The following is a 19,344-nucleotide window of genomic DNA, read 5'->3' on the forward strand; positions in this document are numbered from 1 at the left end:
GGCCCTTGTGGTCTATTCCAACTCTATGATTCTATGATTCTATGACTATGGTCCAGTGACTCACATGTTATTTTTGTGTATGGTTGTTGCTGCAAAGCCACTCACCCACTTCTGGCTTCCATTTGGCATCAGTAATGTATGGATGTTCTAATCGTTCACCTTTCCTACACCAGCGTGGCTAGCTGAGGCGGCAGAGTACAGCTTCATCACTGTAGGTTTGAGCCCCACAATGGGCATGAAGAATTGCTATCATGAATTTGGTACGTATTGACTCGTTCATCCCTTCATTCACACGTTTTATATCCCAGCCTTTCTCGCAAACTATCTCAAGGCAGGTCACACTCAAATAAAAGATGCAACGAAACCAGTCAATAAAACAATAACATCACCTCAAAAGATAGGTGGAGCAATGAGTGTAAAGGTGACCTTTGTAAAGGAGGCTAAATTCGACATACACATACATCCCCCTGGGCTATTTTTCAGCTGGAACTTGGTGGAACTCAGTCCTGGCATCTCTCAGGTGGGCACCATTGCCATTATAAGAGAACAAGGGAGGCTGTTCATAGTCAGTTCTGGCACCTCTTTTTCTAGAAAAATAACACAGCACCCCCCCTCCCAACTCTCAATCCTCCATTCAGGCAAGCAAAAGGCATAATCATGAATCAATGTTAAGCAACGGCTTGGAGGCCAACTTAACCACGAAGAATATGAACTAAGCGACAGCTTTAGGGTTGGCCTTATTGCAGAGCAATGTGAAGCAATGTGGGCACCAGTCATTTCCCTCACTCCATCTCTGCGATGTTGTTTTTAAAATGAGGTTTCATCTTAAGATGAAAAGATGTCTAGGGCCTGAACTTCTCGTTGGGGATCATAGAGACTCCAGCAAAGCCCTAACAATTCTTTTCTTTGCACAAAGCTTGTGAAGTAAAATCAAACATACGGAGTCCAAATGACTTTTTTCTTCTCCCCGCTAGCCCCCCTGCCACCATTCGCACTCCTGCCCCCACCGAATCACAGCATTCCAATCTGCGAATTACCTCAGCCAAATGAAAAAGAAAAGGCGAAAGCCAAAATCCCCGGTTTGCGATGGTTGCTCTTCAATAGCTCGGCTAGCACTCAGGGCATGATTAAGCCCTCCAAGGTTACAGGGAATATTTGACTGACCTTCTAACTTCAAACACAGCCGCTCGGCATTCATTAAATAACCCTTCAGCACCTCAGAACAGTCAGTTCCACATGGCAATAAAAATTGCATCCCTCCCATCCTGTAACCTGGGAACCAGAGGAGGCTGGCTTTATCCTTTCTGTTTCAGCCTGACCTTGTCTTTGCAGTGACAGGCCCTGCCTTCAGCACAAAGCAGTCCCTGTGCAGATAAGCAAGACAAATGCACACCTCCCATTGAACTCACTTATTCAGCTGCACGCTCACCACCCCCACCCCCAGTTTCATTTGACAGGTTTTGGTATACCTGTCTGCCAGACACCTAGTTTAAATAAGGCCCCTGATGCTTCCTCTGAGACTCACAAAGCAATGACTAGGGACTCCTTAATGAGTCTTCCTGTCTGCAAGGTTTGTGAGCAGACCGCCAGCTCTGTGCCTCTCTCAGCTGCTTATATTGCATGCGTGCAAAAGAGTTTTCTGAGGTAATGGCCAGGAGAGAGCCAGTTCTACCAAATGAAGCTGTTGCAAGGCTAGTTATGCAGCTACAAAAGTGAACTCATTCTTTGCTTTCAGCCTGCAATTTTGCTGTCAATCCTCTCTAGGTAAATGGCATTGTCAGAAAGTGTTAGAATAAGGCTTAGTGGACACCAGATTCCATTAAAGGAAGGCAAAGGAAATAGGAAAAAGGAAACCCACTTTCTATGGACATCCTTAAATTTTCAGCTTCTGTGTTTATATTCCTCCCCCCCCCCCAGGTTTTCATGTTAAAAACAAAAACAATTGCTAAAAGCAAAGTAGAGGAATAAAATGAATGCCAAACATCACAAATGACCAGAAAAATCAGTTTTTAAGCCATTTTCTTTATTTTCTTAAGTTTTTTACTGCATATTTTGAATACATAGCATAATACACTCAGGAAGAAAGTGTGTCACATACTGTTTTTTATTGTTTTCTGAAATGGTTTCAAAACTTCTTTTACTATAAATGTCTGCAAAGCATAACACTGTTTAAAAGAGGGCATAAGATCTTGATTTTTTAAAACAAAAGTAAAAATACTTGAAAATGTCATGTTTGCACCTGCAATATCAGGCACTCTCCATCTGGTCTTCATCTCCTTATTTGACAGTCTGAAGGGCTGTGGTGGATTTCAAGTTGTCCATGGCCTACAATACGCACCTGCTGTTAATAAATATATAATTTAAAGTACATGTGTATCAAGTGTCATAAGAGAGCACAACTCATCAGAACTGGCTGGCACGTAAATGATGCAAACAAATTGCTTCCACTGGGCTCAATGCTAACGTGTCCTGCTAAATAATTTTGGAAGCTTTGGTTTCCAAAGTTAATATATTTTTCAACTAAGTATTCAGGATAGATGCCCTGCTGCTTTTGGATTTGAAAGAGGAAAAGTATTTTTATTTTATGCATTTGCTTTCCCCAGCTTAATGTGGCTTTCCACTTTTACCTGAGCACCTAAAACTATTTTCTTCGTAGGCTCATTAAATAGTGCTAGTAGAACACTGTGATCTGGTGTGAGAGAGTAGGTTGGATGAAGAGACTTATTTTATTTTATTTTATTTATTCCCTCCCTCCCTCCAGGGTGTGTTACAGCATTAAAAACAATTTAAAAAACAATTTAAAACAACTTACAGCTCCTGTTTTGGAGCAGGTGGGTGGATTGGATCACCTTCTGGTCCCTTCCAACTCTATGACATATAGAAAATAATTATTTTTTTAAAAAAATACATTGTCATGGTTCTTTTTTTAAAAAAAATAATAGATTAAGATCAAAAGGATTGTGCATAGCCTGATGTGGAAATGTGATGAACTGGACTCAAAATGAGAAAAATGAAAAACAGAACAACACAAAATGGACAAATTTGTCACTCTCTACTCAAGGCAACTCACTAAAAAAGTAATCAATAAAACAATCAAAATATAAATATAAGATTAGGAATGTACATATGAGAGGTCAAGTTAATTAAATGTACTTAGATGAATTGCCTTCATTGCCATTCATTGGGGCCAATGGATTGCTCAGGTGAACCTTTGTAAGTAAGCTGTTCCTCAACCTGAGCACCACAACTGATGGACCTCTCTTTTGTGTCTGCCTGCTACTCTACAGTGCAATGGAATTCTTGGGCAGGTTCTCACAAGAAGTGGCAAATCTGAAGATACTCTGGTATCAGGTGATTTAAGGCTTTAAAGTTCTTAGGCTGTACCTTGAATTGGTAAGAAGTGTAGTTGATACACAATCATATATATATATAGTCAGTCACTTATCTTGCCCAAGGCAACCCAAAGCCATAAGGAAAGAGAAATACATTAAAAGCATCCCACCCAAGTTATATGCACCAATCTTCCAATCCCTGCAAACATCCTAGTGGCAACTTTCTGGACCAATTCAAGTTTCGGAAATGTCTTCAAGATCAGCCCCATGTAGAGCTCCTTAACAGTAGTCCAACATCATGGTCGAAAAGGAAGCCATGGCAAAGACAATAATCTGCTTACATTGTAGCATGAGATTGCCTGCTAATGGGATGGAGTATACCAAAGTACCTGAGGTACATTTGCTTGCTGGAAGACCTGGGTGGTCTGAATGACAAGAGCCCCAATTCCATTAGGGAGCTATTGATGTATTTAGGAAAGCTTGTAGCATGGAGCCTTTTAAAACTGACCCTCCACTTTCCATTCAGGGGGCAGACAATGATGAACGAGCCTGGAAGAACAGAGGCAGCACAGCTGAGTCAAATGCTCCTGTTCTTCTTGAAAATGGAGAAAAGGGATCTTTTAAGGAGTGAGGAATAATTAAAAAATAAATGAACTAGCGCTAGTGGAGTGACAGATGCCCTACTTGATTTGCAAAATCCAAGCATGTTTCATGGCCCTGTTCTGCCCTTTCTATTCAAGGGAGAGGATCCTTTGAATAGAACCCTCTGCAGCCAAGAAAATGTGGTGAGCATTAAAAATGTAAAGCCAAAGAATTCTCTTTAGTCATTTGCTTAACCTCAGACTGTGTTTGTCACTGTCAGAGTGATGAATTGGGAGCTGTCTGAAATCAGCATGCTCACTTTAATAATGTCACTTTCCCTGAGCTCTAATAAATGTCTTTCTGAACCAGCTGGACAGAACCAATTCCTTAGACCAACAATTACCGATTTCACCAGGTTTTTGCTCTTCTTAACCGTTAGGGCCCTGCTGCTGAAATTGGAAATCTTTATCCATTTTCACACATTCTCCCAGCCACGAAGAAAGGAAGAGATCCAGTTTGTTAAAGCCCTACACAAGGAATTAGAGGGAAATTGTCCCATGGAAAGAGCAAGGAAATTGACTGATTTTTAATTCCCATTTCGACCACCGACACAAAAAAATGTATATTGGTAAGGGAACTATTCTTCTCTTGGAAGAAGAAGAAGAAGAAGAAGAGTCTGGATTTGATATCCCACCTTTCACTCCCTTTAAGGAGTCTCAAAGCGGCTAACATTCTCCTTTCCCTTCCTCCCCCACAACAAACACTCTGTGAGGTGAGTGAGGCTGAGAGACTTCAAAGAAGTGTGACTGGCCCAAGGTCACCCAGCAGCTGCATGTGGAGGAGCAGAGACGCGAACCCGGTTCCCCAGATTACGAGACTACCGCTCTTAACCACTACACCACACTGGCTCTCTTAGGGCATATCTAATATGTGTCCAGGAAAAGTGCAGGAGCAAACATTAGAATATAAATGGACTCCTTCAAAGGAGCCTGCTCTGACCAAATCATGGGTAACAGTCATACAGGCAGAGGATGATATCATGACCACATATTTAGTCCTGATCACATGAGTGCATCAATCTCTCTAAGATCTACACTGAAAGGATTAGACTAGCCAGCCATCAAATCTTCAACCACAGAAATGATTGTTTTGTATCAGGTGATTACAGGCCTGTATAATTTAAGGGTGCATCTCTATGCCTGGGTGCCATTTAAAAAATCCATGAATGTGAGGTTGTTGCTACATAACATTATACCACCATTTAAAATAAAGAATGATTTAATGAGAGAGCCAGTGTGGTGTAGTGGTTAAGAGCGGTAGTCTCGTTATCTGGGGAACCGGGTTCGCGTCTCCGCTCCTCCACATGCAGCTGCTGGGTGACCTTGGGCTAGTCACACTTCTTTGAAGTCTCTCAGCCCCACTCACCTCACAAAGTGTTTGTTGTGGGGGAGGAAGGGAAAGGAGAATGTTAGCCGCTTTGAGACTCCTTAAAAGGGAGTGAAAGGCGGGATATCAAATCCAAACTCTTCTTCTTCTTCTTCTTCTTCTTCTTCTTCTTCTTCTTCTTCTTCTTCTTCTAATGAGCACATACACTTTTGTTCCTGTCCTGCTCTTCACAAGCCAGAGTCAGGATTGCCACAGTGTGCAAACCTGGGCTGAGGGTTTGTTTGGGGAGAAGGAAATGATAAGCCTACATGGGCCCATGGGCTTGTTTCCTCACCTGGCCTGTGAACTGGGTCTATAAACCTGCATGTTTGAACTGCCAAGCAATAAAGGAAACACAAAACAAACTTTAGCTGTATCAACATTTGACCAAGAAAATTGCAGACAAAATAGGTACAGTACTATCTTACACTGAGTCAGACTATTGGGTCTATCTAGCTCAGCCTTGTCTATTCTGAATGGCATTGTCTATACTGATTCTCCAGGATTTCCATCAGGAATTCCCCCCAGCCTTACCTGGAGGAAACAGAAACTGAACTTGGGACTTGGGGCATGGAAAATATGTGGTCTGCCACTGAGATACAGCACCTCCTCCAGGACTCAGTTGTTGAATATTAACAAAGAAAGTCAAGTGATAGTGAGATGTTAGGCACCTCTAGAACTGTGGTAGATTCTCCTGCAAGAAAGAGCATGTGCTCCCTTAGATGGCTACTCATAATAAAAAGTTTACAAAGTTAAGGTAAAGGTAAAGGGACCCCTGACCGACTCTGGGGGTGCGACGCTCATCTCGCTTTATTGGCCAAGGGAGCCGGCGTACAGCTTCTGGGTCAAGTGGCCAGCATGACTAAGCTGCTTCTGGAGAACCAGAGCAGTGCACGGAAATGCCGTTTACCTTCCCGCCGGAGCGGTACCTATTTATCTACTTGCACTTTGATGTGCTTTCAAACTGCTAGGTTGGCAGGAGCAGGGACCGAGCAATGGGAGCTCACCCCGTCGCGGGGATTCGAACCACCGACCTTCTGATTGGCAGCTCCTAAGCTCTGTGGTTTAATCCACAGCACCACCTGCGTCCCAAAAAGTTAAGGTACCTAGATGCAATTTATCATCATCATCATCATCATCATTATTGCCAGCTGCAACTTGCCTGAGTTGAAATTGTACTGATTTGTTTCCCTACCCCACCCTTGATGTGAGCTGCTTTGAGTACATTTAAATGGAAAAGGGGTAAAGAAAAATAAATTCCCTATTCAGTGTAATAATAGGAGCGGTTTTATTAGTTGCCATTTTAGTCTGCTGGTTATTTATGTATCACATTTTATGGTTTGATTGCCATGTAACTCACCCTAGGACCTTTTGGTGAAGGGCAGCTAATAAATAAATATTTGTGACACAGGAGACCCAGCCTCTCAGGTATCCAGTGGCCCTAAAAAAGCTTTCACAACCAAACCACCTTGATCCTATTCAGTCTGAAATAGGGAGCAGAGGATAGAACATTGTACTATCCGAGTTTAGGGTGAGTGGGTCCAACCACTAAAGGAAGCAGGGCTCCTGCACTTTAAACATGTGTGTAGAAGAGGGAAATCCAACAGCTGTAGCAATAAAAGCTACACCTGTTGAAATCCCCTCTTCTAAACAAGTCTTCAAGGTATAGGAGCCCAGCTTCCTTTTGTGTCTGGACACGCTTGCAGGGATAGTGGTTTGCGGGCTAGATCAATGGGGGAGACCCTCTCGGTCTAATTTTGCCGCTCTGGATCATTGCGATGATAACATGAGATAACTCCTACATATGCTGCTCTGAGCTCCTTCAAGGAAGGCTACAGTGCTAACATTTTCTCCCCTTCAGCATTCTTTTACCCGGACCCTCCTATTCTTTATTTCTATTTCCCATTCTTTTCCTGGCCTTCTTGTATTAACCACCAGCCTAAGAAATACACACACATATCACAAAAGGACATACCACCCACCTCTTGCATTAAAAAAAAAAAGCCTTAAAAAGAAATAAACTCAATTAGCAAAGGGAAGCACTGGCTCTTTAAAAGGAAATAATGGTGCCTATACAGCTGGCGTTTCAGGTTGCAGTGTTTGCAGAGAACCACTAATTAAAACATTGCTTCTGTAAAGTATGCTGATCCCATTGATTCCAATCCCAACCCCAACCCCCCTCAGCCTTCATATACACACAGTTAATTTGCTGCTAGGAAAGCAAAGTCGCAAGGGTCCTCATTATAAAAATTTCACTGGCTGCAGCTAATGGTTGTAATTAATAGGTGCAATAAATTTCAAATGGCCAGCCAGGGTGTTCATTAGTTTCAGCCTGAGTCAGCACCAGTGGGGTAGCCTGTTACTTAATAACCCATTTTCTAACTAACTGAAAGGGAGGGTGGGGAGGGTTCGACCCACCCGGCTATGGTTCAACACAACCAGAATTCTCTCGTCTCACTTGCCAAAAAGAGACAGAGCTGAGTAAATCATTTGCAGAGAACAATCTCCATTTGGACACACCTGCTTCCCCCAGTTGCGTAAGAATGAGGCAGGGCAATCCAGATTGTATGTTAGCCAGCAGGCCAATGTACACAGCCACCTGCAACAATTTGGCCAGATCGCTTAAAAACACACACAAGGAAAAAATCCGGTGTATCATTAGTTACAACTAAGGACAGCACAGTTGTTAACTGTCAGCTCCAAGGAGGTAAAAATAAAAGCCTGACATGCTTGAGATATTGCTGAGCATAAGGAAGTTGGTTAATGTAGTGTATCTACTAGCTACATTTTCAAACAACAGACATCTGCTTCCGTGTTAAGCTGCAAAGTACATCACTATTGTGATTAGGTTTCCTGTAGGAGCAGAGCTCCTTATTAATACTTATGCAGGAGTTACGTTTTCGGGCCTCTGCGAGCATAAGTGAAATCATGTAAAGTGAGGAGTACTTTCCAAATGCCCTCTCTGCCACTCTCTCTTCCATCCATCCCAAAAATATCCACAACTAGAATTGAAGGAGGCTGGAGGATGTGTGGGAAAGCGGTGATGACGACAACGCTACCCCGCATGCCAGCTGATAGAAGGAAGGCTGAGCAGCTTAAACAAAGGCCCGCTGCACCTCCAGTCTCTTCAAGACTTCCTCCGTCTTCGCTGATGTCCTCTTTGGGCTCTGGGGAGGGTCTCCTCACGAGTCACGAGGACTCTCCTGCTCTCACCCACCATTTCCTGGTTTGAATTGAATTTTTTAATTATTCCCCGGTGTTTGTGCATGTTATGCTGCCGTGCACAAGTCAATTGTGCATAAGTGGGGGGGGGGAAGTCTGTAATAAATAACAAAGTGGGCCCGGCAACACCATGTTGCGCTGTGGAGTCCTGCTGTTCCAGCTGGGAATGCAACCCTTGTTAGAAAATAAAGGTTCCCTAGCCCTGCTTTCCTGAGAGATTTCAAGAGCAATGTCCAGTACAGTGGTACCTTGGGTTACAGACGCTTCAGGTTACAGATGCTTCAGATTACAGACTCCGCTAACCCAGAAATAGTACCTCAGGTTAAGAACCTTACCTCAGGATGAGAACAGAAATCGCACGGCGGCTGCGGGAGGCCCCATTAGCTAAAGTGGTACCTCAGGTTAAGAACAGTTTCAGGTTAAGAACGGACCTCCAGAACAAATAAAGTTCTTAACCTGAGGTACCACTGTATACAGGTTGTGAGACAGTACCCCTATTTGGAGGAGACACTAAATGTGGGGACTCCCCTGGTTCATTTTTTTAGCTTCACTAGACCAGCTCTTCCATAGAGGCCCAAGCAGACTAGCTAATTATACATGTGCTCATTCATATGTCTTTTAAGGCACCAGTGAGAGGCACAGCTGGCCCTCCCATGACGTGAAGCGTGGTGGTCACCTCAGGTGGCAGATCTGGGCCCAAGGAACATGCTGCTTGCCACCACACACACACGGAAGAGGCAGTGGTGTGGAGCACCCACAGAGAAGGAGGCAACAGCATGTTGTGCCTGCAAGGGGGGTGGGGCTCAAGCAGCAAGCCGCCCAGGTCCAGCCTTGGTGGAAGGACCAATGAGAGCACCTTCAAATGGGGAGTTAAGTGAATCCGGGGACACTTTTCAACTTCAATGGATTTTGTATGGGGACTGATTTGTAAATCTGGGGACTGTCCCCGGGAAACGGGGACGTCTGGTAACCTTAAGTTAAGCCCATCCTGCCTCATTTTGCTGCTTTAAGCTCTTTTTCTCAGTTGAGCTTCACCCCCCCCCTTTCAACAGTGGCATTGCCACTTACTGCTAAAACACCATCTGAGCGCCTAGTGGGGAAGATGGCGGGTAGCAGTGGCGCTACCACTGCAGAAAAATACTGTGCAGTCGTGGCTGTGAGGGAATGAGAGGCACCTCCAGCAACACCATGCAGGGGCCCCTAAAGCCTTGTGCCAGCTCTGAGAATGCTGGACTAGACTGCATCTGGATCTGATCCAGTAGGACTTTTTTATATACTTATGGTTTGGGTACAATTTGGGGGCAATGGCTCACGTATTCCATTAAGGTCCCCCTCCCTTTCCCCCTATAATTTCAACCATTAGATGACATTGTCACACTAATTTATCCATCCTATTGACAAAGCCCTAAACAAAACAAAACGCTTTCTCTTGCCGTCCTTGCCATCCGATGGGAGCATTGCAGGAACAGAGTGCTTCTTTTGGTATCTGCTTTTCTAAAAGGAAAATCAATAGCATAAAGAAGAGCGACACAAAGTGTGAGGGACAAAGATCTAACCTACATTACAAAAACTTGGTGATAAATTTGTTCAGAGCCTCTTTGCTAAACAAACAAATATTTATTGGGGACAACCTCACTTACTGTTTCTTGAATCGGTTGATATACGAATATAAAAATTTGCTCTTACAAACAATTGCCTGTCTCCTGTGTCTGGAATATAAAAAAGGATGTTGGGCGCTCAATATTTAATTAAACAGAGAAACAAATTATCCCTGTCTCTTAGATTAGCAGGAGAAGCATTACAATTACAAGCAATTAGAATACGCAGTCCAGACCTTCTGCCATCTGAGACGGAGCTGTCTAAGGTGGAACTATATGCAGTCCTGCAACCACTCAGCAACACTGCTCAATTCCAATTCTATTGTCCCTGTATGCTTAGCATGTTGTTTCTAAAATCAATATCTCGCTTGGCTGTTACAGAGATCACCAGATTATCAGTTTAGTTCATTGTCTGCTTTACAAGGGTTTTGTGAGTGCTGCTTAGTGCTGGACACAGATTCAGCTAATATATTCCCCCACCCCAAGGAGAAGATCTTCCTTTCTTCTCTGTTCCAGCCAGGATTGCTGCTTATTTACTGGCCACTGCTCCTGTGCATTTAACAGCACCTTCATCAGCAGACATGAAACACCAATACATGTCTGATGGTCATGACAAGCTTCACCTACTGATTTTTACTCAGCTAGCTGCCTTTAAAGACATAAGAGTTGGCCAAGCTGTCAAGCCCCAGAATACATACTGTACAGAGTTCTAGGGTGCTTCTAGATAACCTAGTGGTTGAGCATTCATTCTGATTGGTTTGTGGAGAGGCTCGACGACACTACGACAAAGAAAAAGTTGCCACACACTTTCCACTGCATTTCTTCATCCCTTCCCTTACTGCAGAGTCTTTTGGGGAAACAAGTTTGTTGCACAAGAGCTCTAAACCAGCTTTAATTACACAACCTGAATTTGCTGGTATGTGGTTGTCATTATTTTGGGATGAGATTCAGTCTGGAGGTGCCCATTGATCCTTGTAAAAGGATTACTGTCCCTATGGATTCTATCATCATCATCATCATCATCATCATCATCATCATTTTAATGGACTGTACTGGCTACCTCTTCCAGATGAACTAACTTGGGGATCAGAAAGTAGCAGAAGTGAGCAAGACCCACACAGGGAAGGTTGAGGGTTTGAGAAGAGCTGCTCCTCAATCCTTTTCAGTAATGTTGACCATTTAAAAGTCTGGCCTTCAAAAGCTCCTGGGCCCCAGATGCAGCTGCCCTGATCATTAAGAGATACAATTGGGGGGCGGAAAAAGCGAAAACAGGCCTGTACATTCCATAGGGGTTTTGTTCCAATTCAGGCTCGGCTAAAGGCAAAGGGGATTTTGCTCATTACTTTCCCAGCACAAGAAAACATTTTGGTTTGCAACAAAGAAGCTGGTTAAATGGGTTCTTTATCCCCCTCCATCCCTTTTCCTATTATTGCTAGTTAATTAGGCACTGGCCATCCAAGTCCCCTTCATTCACCGCGACGAGAAATACAATCAGAAAAGCAGGTGTGTGGTATGACCTTTGCAGTTGGCACTGCAGCACACAAAGGGAGTGTCTGCCATAGGAGCAGAGGCGCATTTTCTAGGGTGGTCGTGTTAGAAAGAAGTCTCAGATATCATACGCCTAGATATAAAGGAGTAGGAGGTGGAGGAAGACCTCCATCCACCCACTTTTCAAAATAACCTATCCATACACAAATACACAACTACCCAGTCATTCAGTGATAAGATTGGCAGCTGTTTACAGTAAGCAACATGTGCTTCTCAGAGGCACTAACCACAGCTGGATTGCCAACTGACCAGAAAACCCCAAACTGGCTTGGTCTGCCACATTTGCTTTTATTAGCTGCTTGATCTGCAAAAATTAGCAGGTGGAACTTTTTATAGCCCGGAGGAAAGTGTTATCGGCTGCTCCTGTCTGCAGAAATCAGCAGGTGATTTTTTATATATATAACAGCATGTAGATAAATATTATCACCTGCTGGTGTTTGGACACCCAATGGCTGCCAAAGGCACAGCTAGGGAAGCCGGTTGAGAAGCTGATAAGACCATGCTAAAATGCCCAGATTTTGGCATATCAGGCTCTCCAAATGTACCCATGAAGTGGCTCTCTCCAACAATATGCTATCAAAATTCAGCTGATTGCCTTTTTGGCAGACTATGCTTAAAAGCAACAATCCTTCTTAAGCAGAGGGAGATCCGTTGTACTCAGTGGGACATAAGAAACATGTTTAGGACTGTGGTGTGAGAATGTCATCAGAAATCAGAACTCCATATGTATGTTTGCACCCAGGAATTTGGCACCACATACATATTAAGGAGGAGGGCTTTTTATGTGGCTGGTATGCACTTTTAAAAGGAAGCAGTTTTCATTTGCAGATTCCCTAGTGGCAGGAAATCCATGTCTTCCGGAGTGCTGGTCTAAAAATTATTGTAACTGTGCTGTGGGCTGAAAAGTCAAACTTTTCGATTTCTTAGCTTCCCTCAGCTGTTGGCTGGGACACCTGTGGAACCTGACTGTGAGAAAGTGTCTCTAATTACCTGGTAGCTGCTCTCGGCGTGCCTAGTTAACTACCATCACTCGGTGTATCTTTCATGGAAATCGCTCTGCATTCTGCTCAGAGCATTTATTATGATGGGCTTTTTGCGAGGCAATGGAATCTTTGGGCCCTGGGTTTGAAAGCAGAGGTTTGGTGTGTGTTTTTCTTTAAAAAGGAAACATCTCACAACAACTGAGCTGTATCCTGAGCACTGCAGTGGCTGTTCAGACCTCTGGATGGAGAGAAGAAGCCCAGAAGTATAGAGACCAGTCCCTTCACCTCTGTACATTCATTTGCTAAGTATTCCTTGCCACATTCACCCAGCTAAGCCTCGCTATACCCTAGCCTCTTTTTCATTCACCGTTGGCTACAAATAAATATGGATGTTTGGTTTTATTAAACGAAGGAGGGATAGCATTAAGGAATCTGTATTTCACACAGCTTTGCTGAGGTGCCCAAGAAAGTGGATTATTCCTCTGTGTAGCCCATGGCTTTTAGCCCTACATGAGTTATGAAAAGCAATCACATAGGAATAAAAAGCCATAGACCACAGCAGAGGGCTTAAGGAGGATAAGCGGAACGACTTTAGAAAAATACAAAAGAAGGGGATGAAAAGGGGCCACCTTGACTGTGTCTCCAGTGTTCCACATTACAGAGGCATTCCAGGAAATGCTACCTTGGCTAGTCATGTCCTCAGTAATTGATCCACTTTGATAGTTTCCAGTCTACTCTAAGCTCAGCCCTAATGAAATTTCCTTTGTCTGTTTGCGCTCATCTCTTGAGATAAGCTTTTAGTGGCCTCATCCTGCTTTTGCAGAGCAGGGGATATCTTAGAATGAGTCTCAATAAATTCAAAAGTGAAATCCACAAGTTCCTGATTGCTCCAGCAAGCCCCCCAGGCACATGTGGAGCCAGATAGCACAGCCCATATAAAAGTATCCAGCACTGCTAGGATCTGGCTAAAGGATCAGCAGAGCATGTTGACTGCTAGACACTTGGGAAACTGGCTGTACTTCGAAGAACTTCTGGAAATAATGATGCACTCCAAGCTCTCCTGAAAGAAGAGGAGTAAAATGGATTTGACAAAGATCGTATAGCGCAAGTCTCTAGGACTGAGCCCAGATATTTTCACTGGATGAATTAAATTTGAAATCAACTTTTTTGTATTCACCTCCGGTTCTCCAATTCAATTCAAATATCTCTCTTAAGAATTTAAAAGTTTACATTTAAAACATTTGCATGTATAAACACGTATAATTTGCTTGATCGTTGCCCCTTTCATGAAACATCACTGCAAGGGATTGTGCTAACCGTGACACAAAGGGAAGAGGAATTGCCAAGCCTCTGAAAAAGCCAGCTCTCAAAGTATTATATGACAAATAGCCCCCAAACCAGTCACAGCTGGCTACATTTGAGTAACATTGCACCATGCTGCACACTGAAATCAGGATATGCCAAATTGAGTTTGAAAATTTACTGTAGCCCAATTGTTCTGCATTTGTATTTTTCCTACAAGACACGGCGAGGCAAGCAAGGCCAATTTCAGATATGCACTCCCTATGCTCACAACTGTAGGTTTTATGTGTATGATGCTCAGCGGCTCATGCAGAGGCGCACAACTGCTGGCAATTTTCTGTAAGATACGGAAAGATAATACATCAGTGAAGGAGAAGCCACTTGCTATTCTTTCAGCAGTGAATTATTTTCCAGCATTTTCCCACAAGCATGCATTTCAAATGCCCCTTTGTAGGCATGGCAGGCAGCAGGCATATAAGAAAAATGCAACTTTGAATACAAGTCCACAACTTGAGTGTTTGCACAAATATGCAATGCTGCCTTTCAGCCTGAAATGTGTCCTCTGTGAATGTTATGCAAGTCAGAAAGGGAGAGGGAAATACTTTTTTTAAACCAAATGTACATTTTCCAGTCAATGTAGGTTTTAATTCCATTTACAGACACAAGAAATGCGAGACCTGATTTAAGCATCACTCATGAAAATGGCCCGAAATGAATGAATGCCAGCCTGTGGAGCTCTGAAAGGTGTACAAAACAAGACTCACTCTCTCTTTTTGTAGTTCCCAGACAAAAGGGATAAAGAGAGTTGCACTGAGTGTACGATTTCCGCCTCCCGCGTTTCAGGTGGATGGTCTCTCTCCTCAGCTGCCTTTTCAAAGGAACCTCTCTCGGTGCTTAGGCTGGGGAAACTACAAAAAGAAAGAAGGGCTCTTGGAATAAGGAAAATGCTTTAATTAGAGAAGAACAAAATCTCCCCAGTGCTCCTTCCTACAGATGGGAACAGTTCCTGCTCTTTAATGAATGTGTCTGCACCTTGTGCTCAAGATGGGATTTGTGGGCTAAATCTGCCGAGCGCCTGTGGAAATCAATGAACTTACATGAGTTTGGCCAGCTGAAGGTTTGGCTCTCTGCCTTTTACTTTTCTCTCTGTACAAACACTGCTCTGACTCATGCTTGCTCAACAACAGTGCTTATTTACTAACTTAACCAAGACAGGAGGATGGCTGGTAGAGGAAGAACTTCCACATCCATCTTTTTTCCCAAGACTTCTGAAACTGCTATTTTCAAGCAACCTCAGAAAGCTAGTGCACTCTGTCTGTCTGTCTGTCTTGGCAGTGAACCTTGCATCCTACAATGTGGAACATCTGGTATGACTTTGTCTAACATTACTGGCTACCGAAGCACATGGGCTCTCAATTCTGACCTAACTATTCCCTTCCAAAGCCAGAAAAAGTATGTATATATGTGTATTTATAGGAAAGTCATTACCTCTATGAGAGCAATAAGCAGCATCGTGTGTGTGTGTGTGTGTGTGTGTGTGTCTGTGTGTGTGTGTGTCTGTGTGTGCTGGGAAGATGTCCAGTGCATGACCTGCTGCAAAATCTAGGCAAGCTCAGATGAATGATCCCCATCATCCATAAACACCCATCACAAATACATGACAGCCAGTATGATGTGGTAGATGAAGTGTTTGGCTTAAAAGGAGAGACCTGGATTCAAATTCCCATTCAGCCATGAAGCTCAGCCGAAGTTGATTTTAGGTCAGTTACTGTCTCTCAGTCTGATCTACCTTATAGGATTGTTGTGAGAACTCTCTCTCTCCCTCTCTCTCTCTCTCTCTCTGTGTGTGTCTGTGTGTGTGTGTGTGTGAGAGAGAGAGAGAGAGAGAGAGAGAGAGAGAGAGAGAGAGAGAGAGAACTATGTACAGTGCCTTGATCTCTTTGGTGGAAGATGGGGAAATAAATAAATATGCATACCTTTCACAGCTGCAGGGTGCTTCTCACTAGCTCACTCCATAGTGCTAAAAAAGCTGAATTGATCATGAACAAACACAACACAAAAACCCCTTTCTTGTTTAACATTTTTGTTTTAAAACTTTGATTAGTTCATGGTTCATTTAAGTGCAGAAATTAGGGTGGTTTGGTTGTGTCGATCACAGGAGACACGGCTGTGAGTGCCCTCACCATATGCTTTTATAAGGTCATGTATCATGGACAATGTCCTATAGAACAGTCAGTACAAAGCTGTAATCTTCTGTGCATGCTCTGTGTTTCAAACTATATGTCCAGTCATAATTCCAACAGCTGCTAAGAGGATCTCTGTCTTATACATGCACCTTCCATTTCACTGCAACATCTGTTAACTTTATTCTCTCCTTTTACACAGTCCGGAAAGCTACATGTCTAGCTGCATTTGTATGGGCAGCAGCCTTATGTGGTGTCCTCAGGGCATGCATAATATGCTATATGTACGATATATTTTCCCCCACTAAAAGGTCATGCGAATGAACCATAGAGTGCAGCTCCTGTTTTCCAGAAGAGTCATGCAAGCTTAAAGTGAGGTCTCTCTGGAAACTTCCCACTTCTACCAGCTCATAGTGCAGTTAGGTAATTTTAGACTCTGAACTTTATGTATTTAGGGGGACTGCTGTCTTTTAAATGGTGATGTGTGTTATATCCCTTACTTAAAAAATAAAATAAAATGTGGTTAGCTAAGCCCACAGTGTTTCGGGTCCTCCTCTCCTATTCATTCTGATTCATGGTGTCCTGGACTTCTGCCCCAGAGACCTATTCTGATGATATCACTGCTACCAGCCATGCAACCACCAGGAGCAAGTATGGCAGTGGAAATGGCTCCTTTACTTTATGGCCTGCATAGTCAAAGATGGCAGGATTCTGTACTATGGTTGTACAGAGGGGAAAAGAAAAAATGGAGGCCTCCCATTCTGCTCCTGCTGCCTACTCAGTAGGGGTGTTCAAGCATTACCTTCATCAGGTGTGTTATATGTGTACCTGTGTACACAAATAGCTGAGCTGTATACACACAGTTATTCTCATGTAACATAATGTTCAGTGAGTGTGCAGTCTGTGTACTCAGCAGTTGGCTGTACAAGTCATCAAGTGTACACCCTTTCAGACAAACAATTGTACATGCATAGATACAGCCTGAAGGGAATTTCAGCAATGCATACATAAAGGCCAGTTTCACAAGTGATGCTTGAACATTTTTGGATTTCCCACTATAAACTAAATTTAAAAACCTGCTTTGACTGAGCTCATATATTAAATATGGCACGTTGGCACCATTAATCACAACAGGACACCCCATGCTAACAGTACAATCATATATGCTTGCTCAGAAGAAAGTCCCGCTAAGTTCATTGGAGCTTAGTCCCAAGTAAGTAAGTGTTCAAAACCTTAAACTACAAACAGTATTCATACTTACCTGTGAATAAAGCCCACTGGATTTAGTGGGACATGCAGCTTGTTCAATGCACAAAAAGTCATCTTAGCATCATTTGTGAAAGCACCAAAAGTCATAGCCTTTTATTCCAGATTAATTAGCTTCAAATGACCTACAACTCTATGTTCAATCACTAACACAGATTAATTTTCTCTATGGAGCTATCTCCCCTCTAAAGGCCTTTTTGCACTTGCTAAAAACTCAATTAATTTCTCTAATGTTTGCTGGTCATTTGTACCAGTTGGTTGTATTTCTTAATTTTATTCCTTCCCCGGTCTGCCGGCTGCTGTTTTAGTCTGTATCATAATTTTAATATTTATTTGTTCTTATTCTTTTTACTGTAAACAGCCTTGAGATTTCAAATGAAAGGCAGTATAGAAATATTTTGTGTGAAAAAGAATAAAAGAATAGGTGCATGCTCTGCACCTAAACGTACACAGAAAGCCGACAAACCCTCCAGCTCTTTTGCCACACTTCATCCCCCATGTATTAGTTGTAAGGGTAGATATAGTGGGTCAAGGCATAAACGAACCAGAGTGGTCTCGAACCTGGTGCTCTCTAAGCGCTCACACCTTTCACCACCACCTCCACTTCCCCCCTGCTGCCAAACCATTCGTCGCCACACTGCACGTACAACATGCACACCCCTCTCCAAATGAAAAGGACCAAACCTGAGACTTATTCTGAAGTCTCTGGTCTGACCACTAGATGCAGATGATCTCACCTTCAGCAGACAAAAACCCCTGGCAGCGGAGAGGGTGCCAAGGCAGGCAGGTGGGAAGGATGCAGGCCTTAGGGACAGCACCAGGTAGAAGCATCAAGCCCTCAAGCTGGTGACAAGAAGCCAGGCCAGGCTTTGTCCTTCCTAGACCTCCCATCAGAGCTTCAGGAAAAGATTGTCCTGCTTGTAAGCACCCAGGCAATCCAGCTGGTGGCTAGCCCTGAGCCCGCTGCTTTCCACTCCAGCTTCGGAAATCTGAGCTGTGTGTCCAACTAAACCTGACTCATTTTGTGTGTGTGTGAAGCCCAGGACCCCTCCCTTCCCGTCATCTCCCCCCTCCTCTCCCCTCCCTCTAGGTTCCTCCGGCAGTAGCCAAGCAGCTACTGTTGTGCTTCATACTTGAACTGATTCCGCATCAAGGCTCTTGGCGGTGGTGGAGGCGGCCGGGTAGGGGGAGGCCGGGAGAGATCAGGTATTTCTCCATTCCTGACTCTGGAGGGCCCTGGTAACAAAGGCTCTATTTAACCAGATCCTGTGAAGCAGAAACCTCTTGTATCTACTTCACTGCCTTTGATCTAACTCCCCCAGTGGGATGTGTATTAGTCATGTCCCTCCTGCTAAGCTGTTGCAGCCAAGAACCTGGGGTGTAAGTTCCCCTCCCCAGCTTCCCCTGTTTTGGAAGGCCTCTCCTCCTCTGTGGAGGCATGGCAGAAAGGGCTCACCCATCCCTGTCTGGTCACAGCTGTTTCCCTGCCCTACAGCCTCTCCCTGCCCCAAACAGGCAGCGCCTTCCCAGCCTCGAGATTTTCAAGGATGAGATACAGACACTTATCCCTGCCTTTTATCACTCGCCCAACCATTGAAGTGACAGCATCAATATTCCGCTATGCCTTAGAGCCCTCTTTTATTATGAGCTTTTCCCCCCTTGCTGTGACTAAGCACCTTGCAAAATCCATTCAGTCCTGGCTTAGCATCCTGAGAACATTGAAGCTGGTGGGTGCGTTTCTTTTTTCCAAAAGGGCTTTACTGGCAGCTGGACAAGGGGCAAACAAAGGAAATATTTGACTGGATGCCTAGATCTTCTGGTACTGAATGTGCTTTTTAAACTCCTGCCTTGCGAAGATCCTCTGCTGTGGCTCCTTTATCACAAAAAACTTTTTTTAGGGGGG

At 43.7% G+C, this 19,344-nt stretch overlaps 1 protein-coding gene across 1 annotated transcript in view; it reads right to left on the bottom strand.

Annotated features, from left to right (window-relative positions):
• The window catches only part of LOC114599306 (uncharacterized), a 28,290-nt gene extending 9,797 nt beyond the window's left edge, over positions 1–18,493 (bottom strand). Inside the window, exons 1-3 of the mRNA XM_077929011.1 lie at positions 18,179–18,493; positions 2,813–2,868; positions 106–2,341 (exon numbers count right to left, since the gene is read on the bottom strand). Coding sequence (XP_077785137.1) covers positions 106–129 — 24 coding nt within the window. The 5' untranslated portion in view covers positions 130–2,341; positions 2,813–2,868; positions 18,179–18,493. The remainder of the gene's footprint in view (positions 1–105; positions 2,342–2,812; positions 2,869–18,178) is intronic.
• Between the last annotated feature and the right edge of the window lie 851 nt (positions 18,494–19,344).

Source organism: Podarcis muralis, chromosome 5 (genome assembly GCF_964188315.1).
Source record: "Podarcis muralis chromosome 5, rPodMur119.hap1.1, whole genome shotgun sequence".
NCBI lineage: Eukaryota > Metazoa > Chordata > Lepidosauria > Squamata > Lacertidae > Podarcis > Podarcis muralis.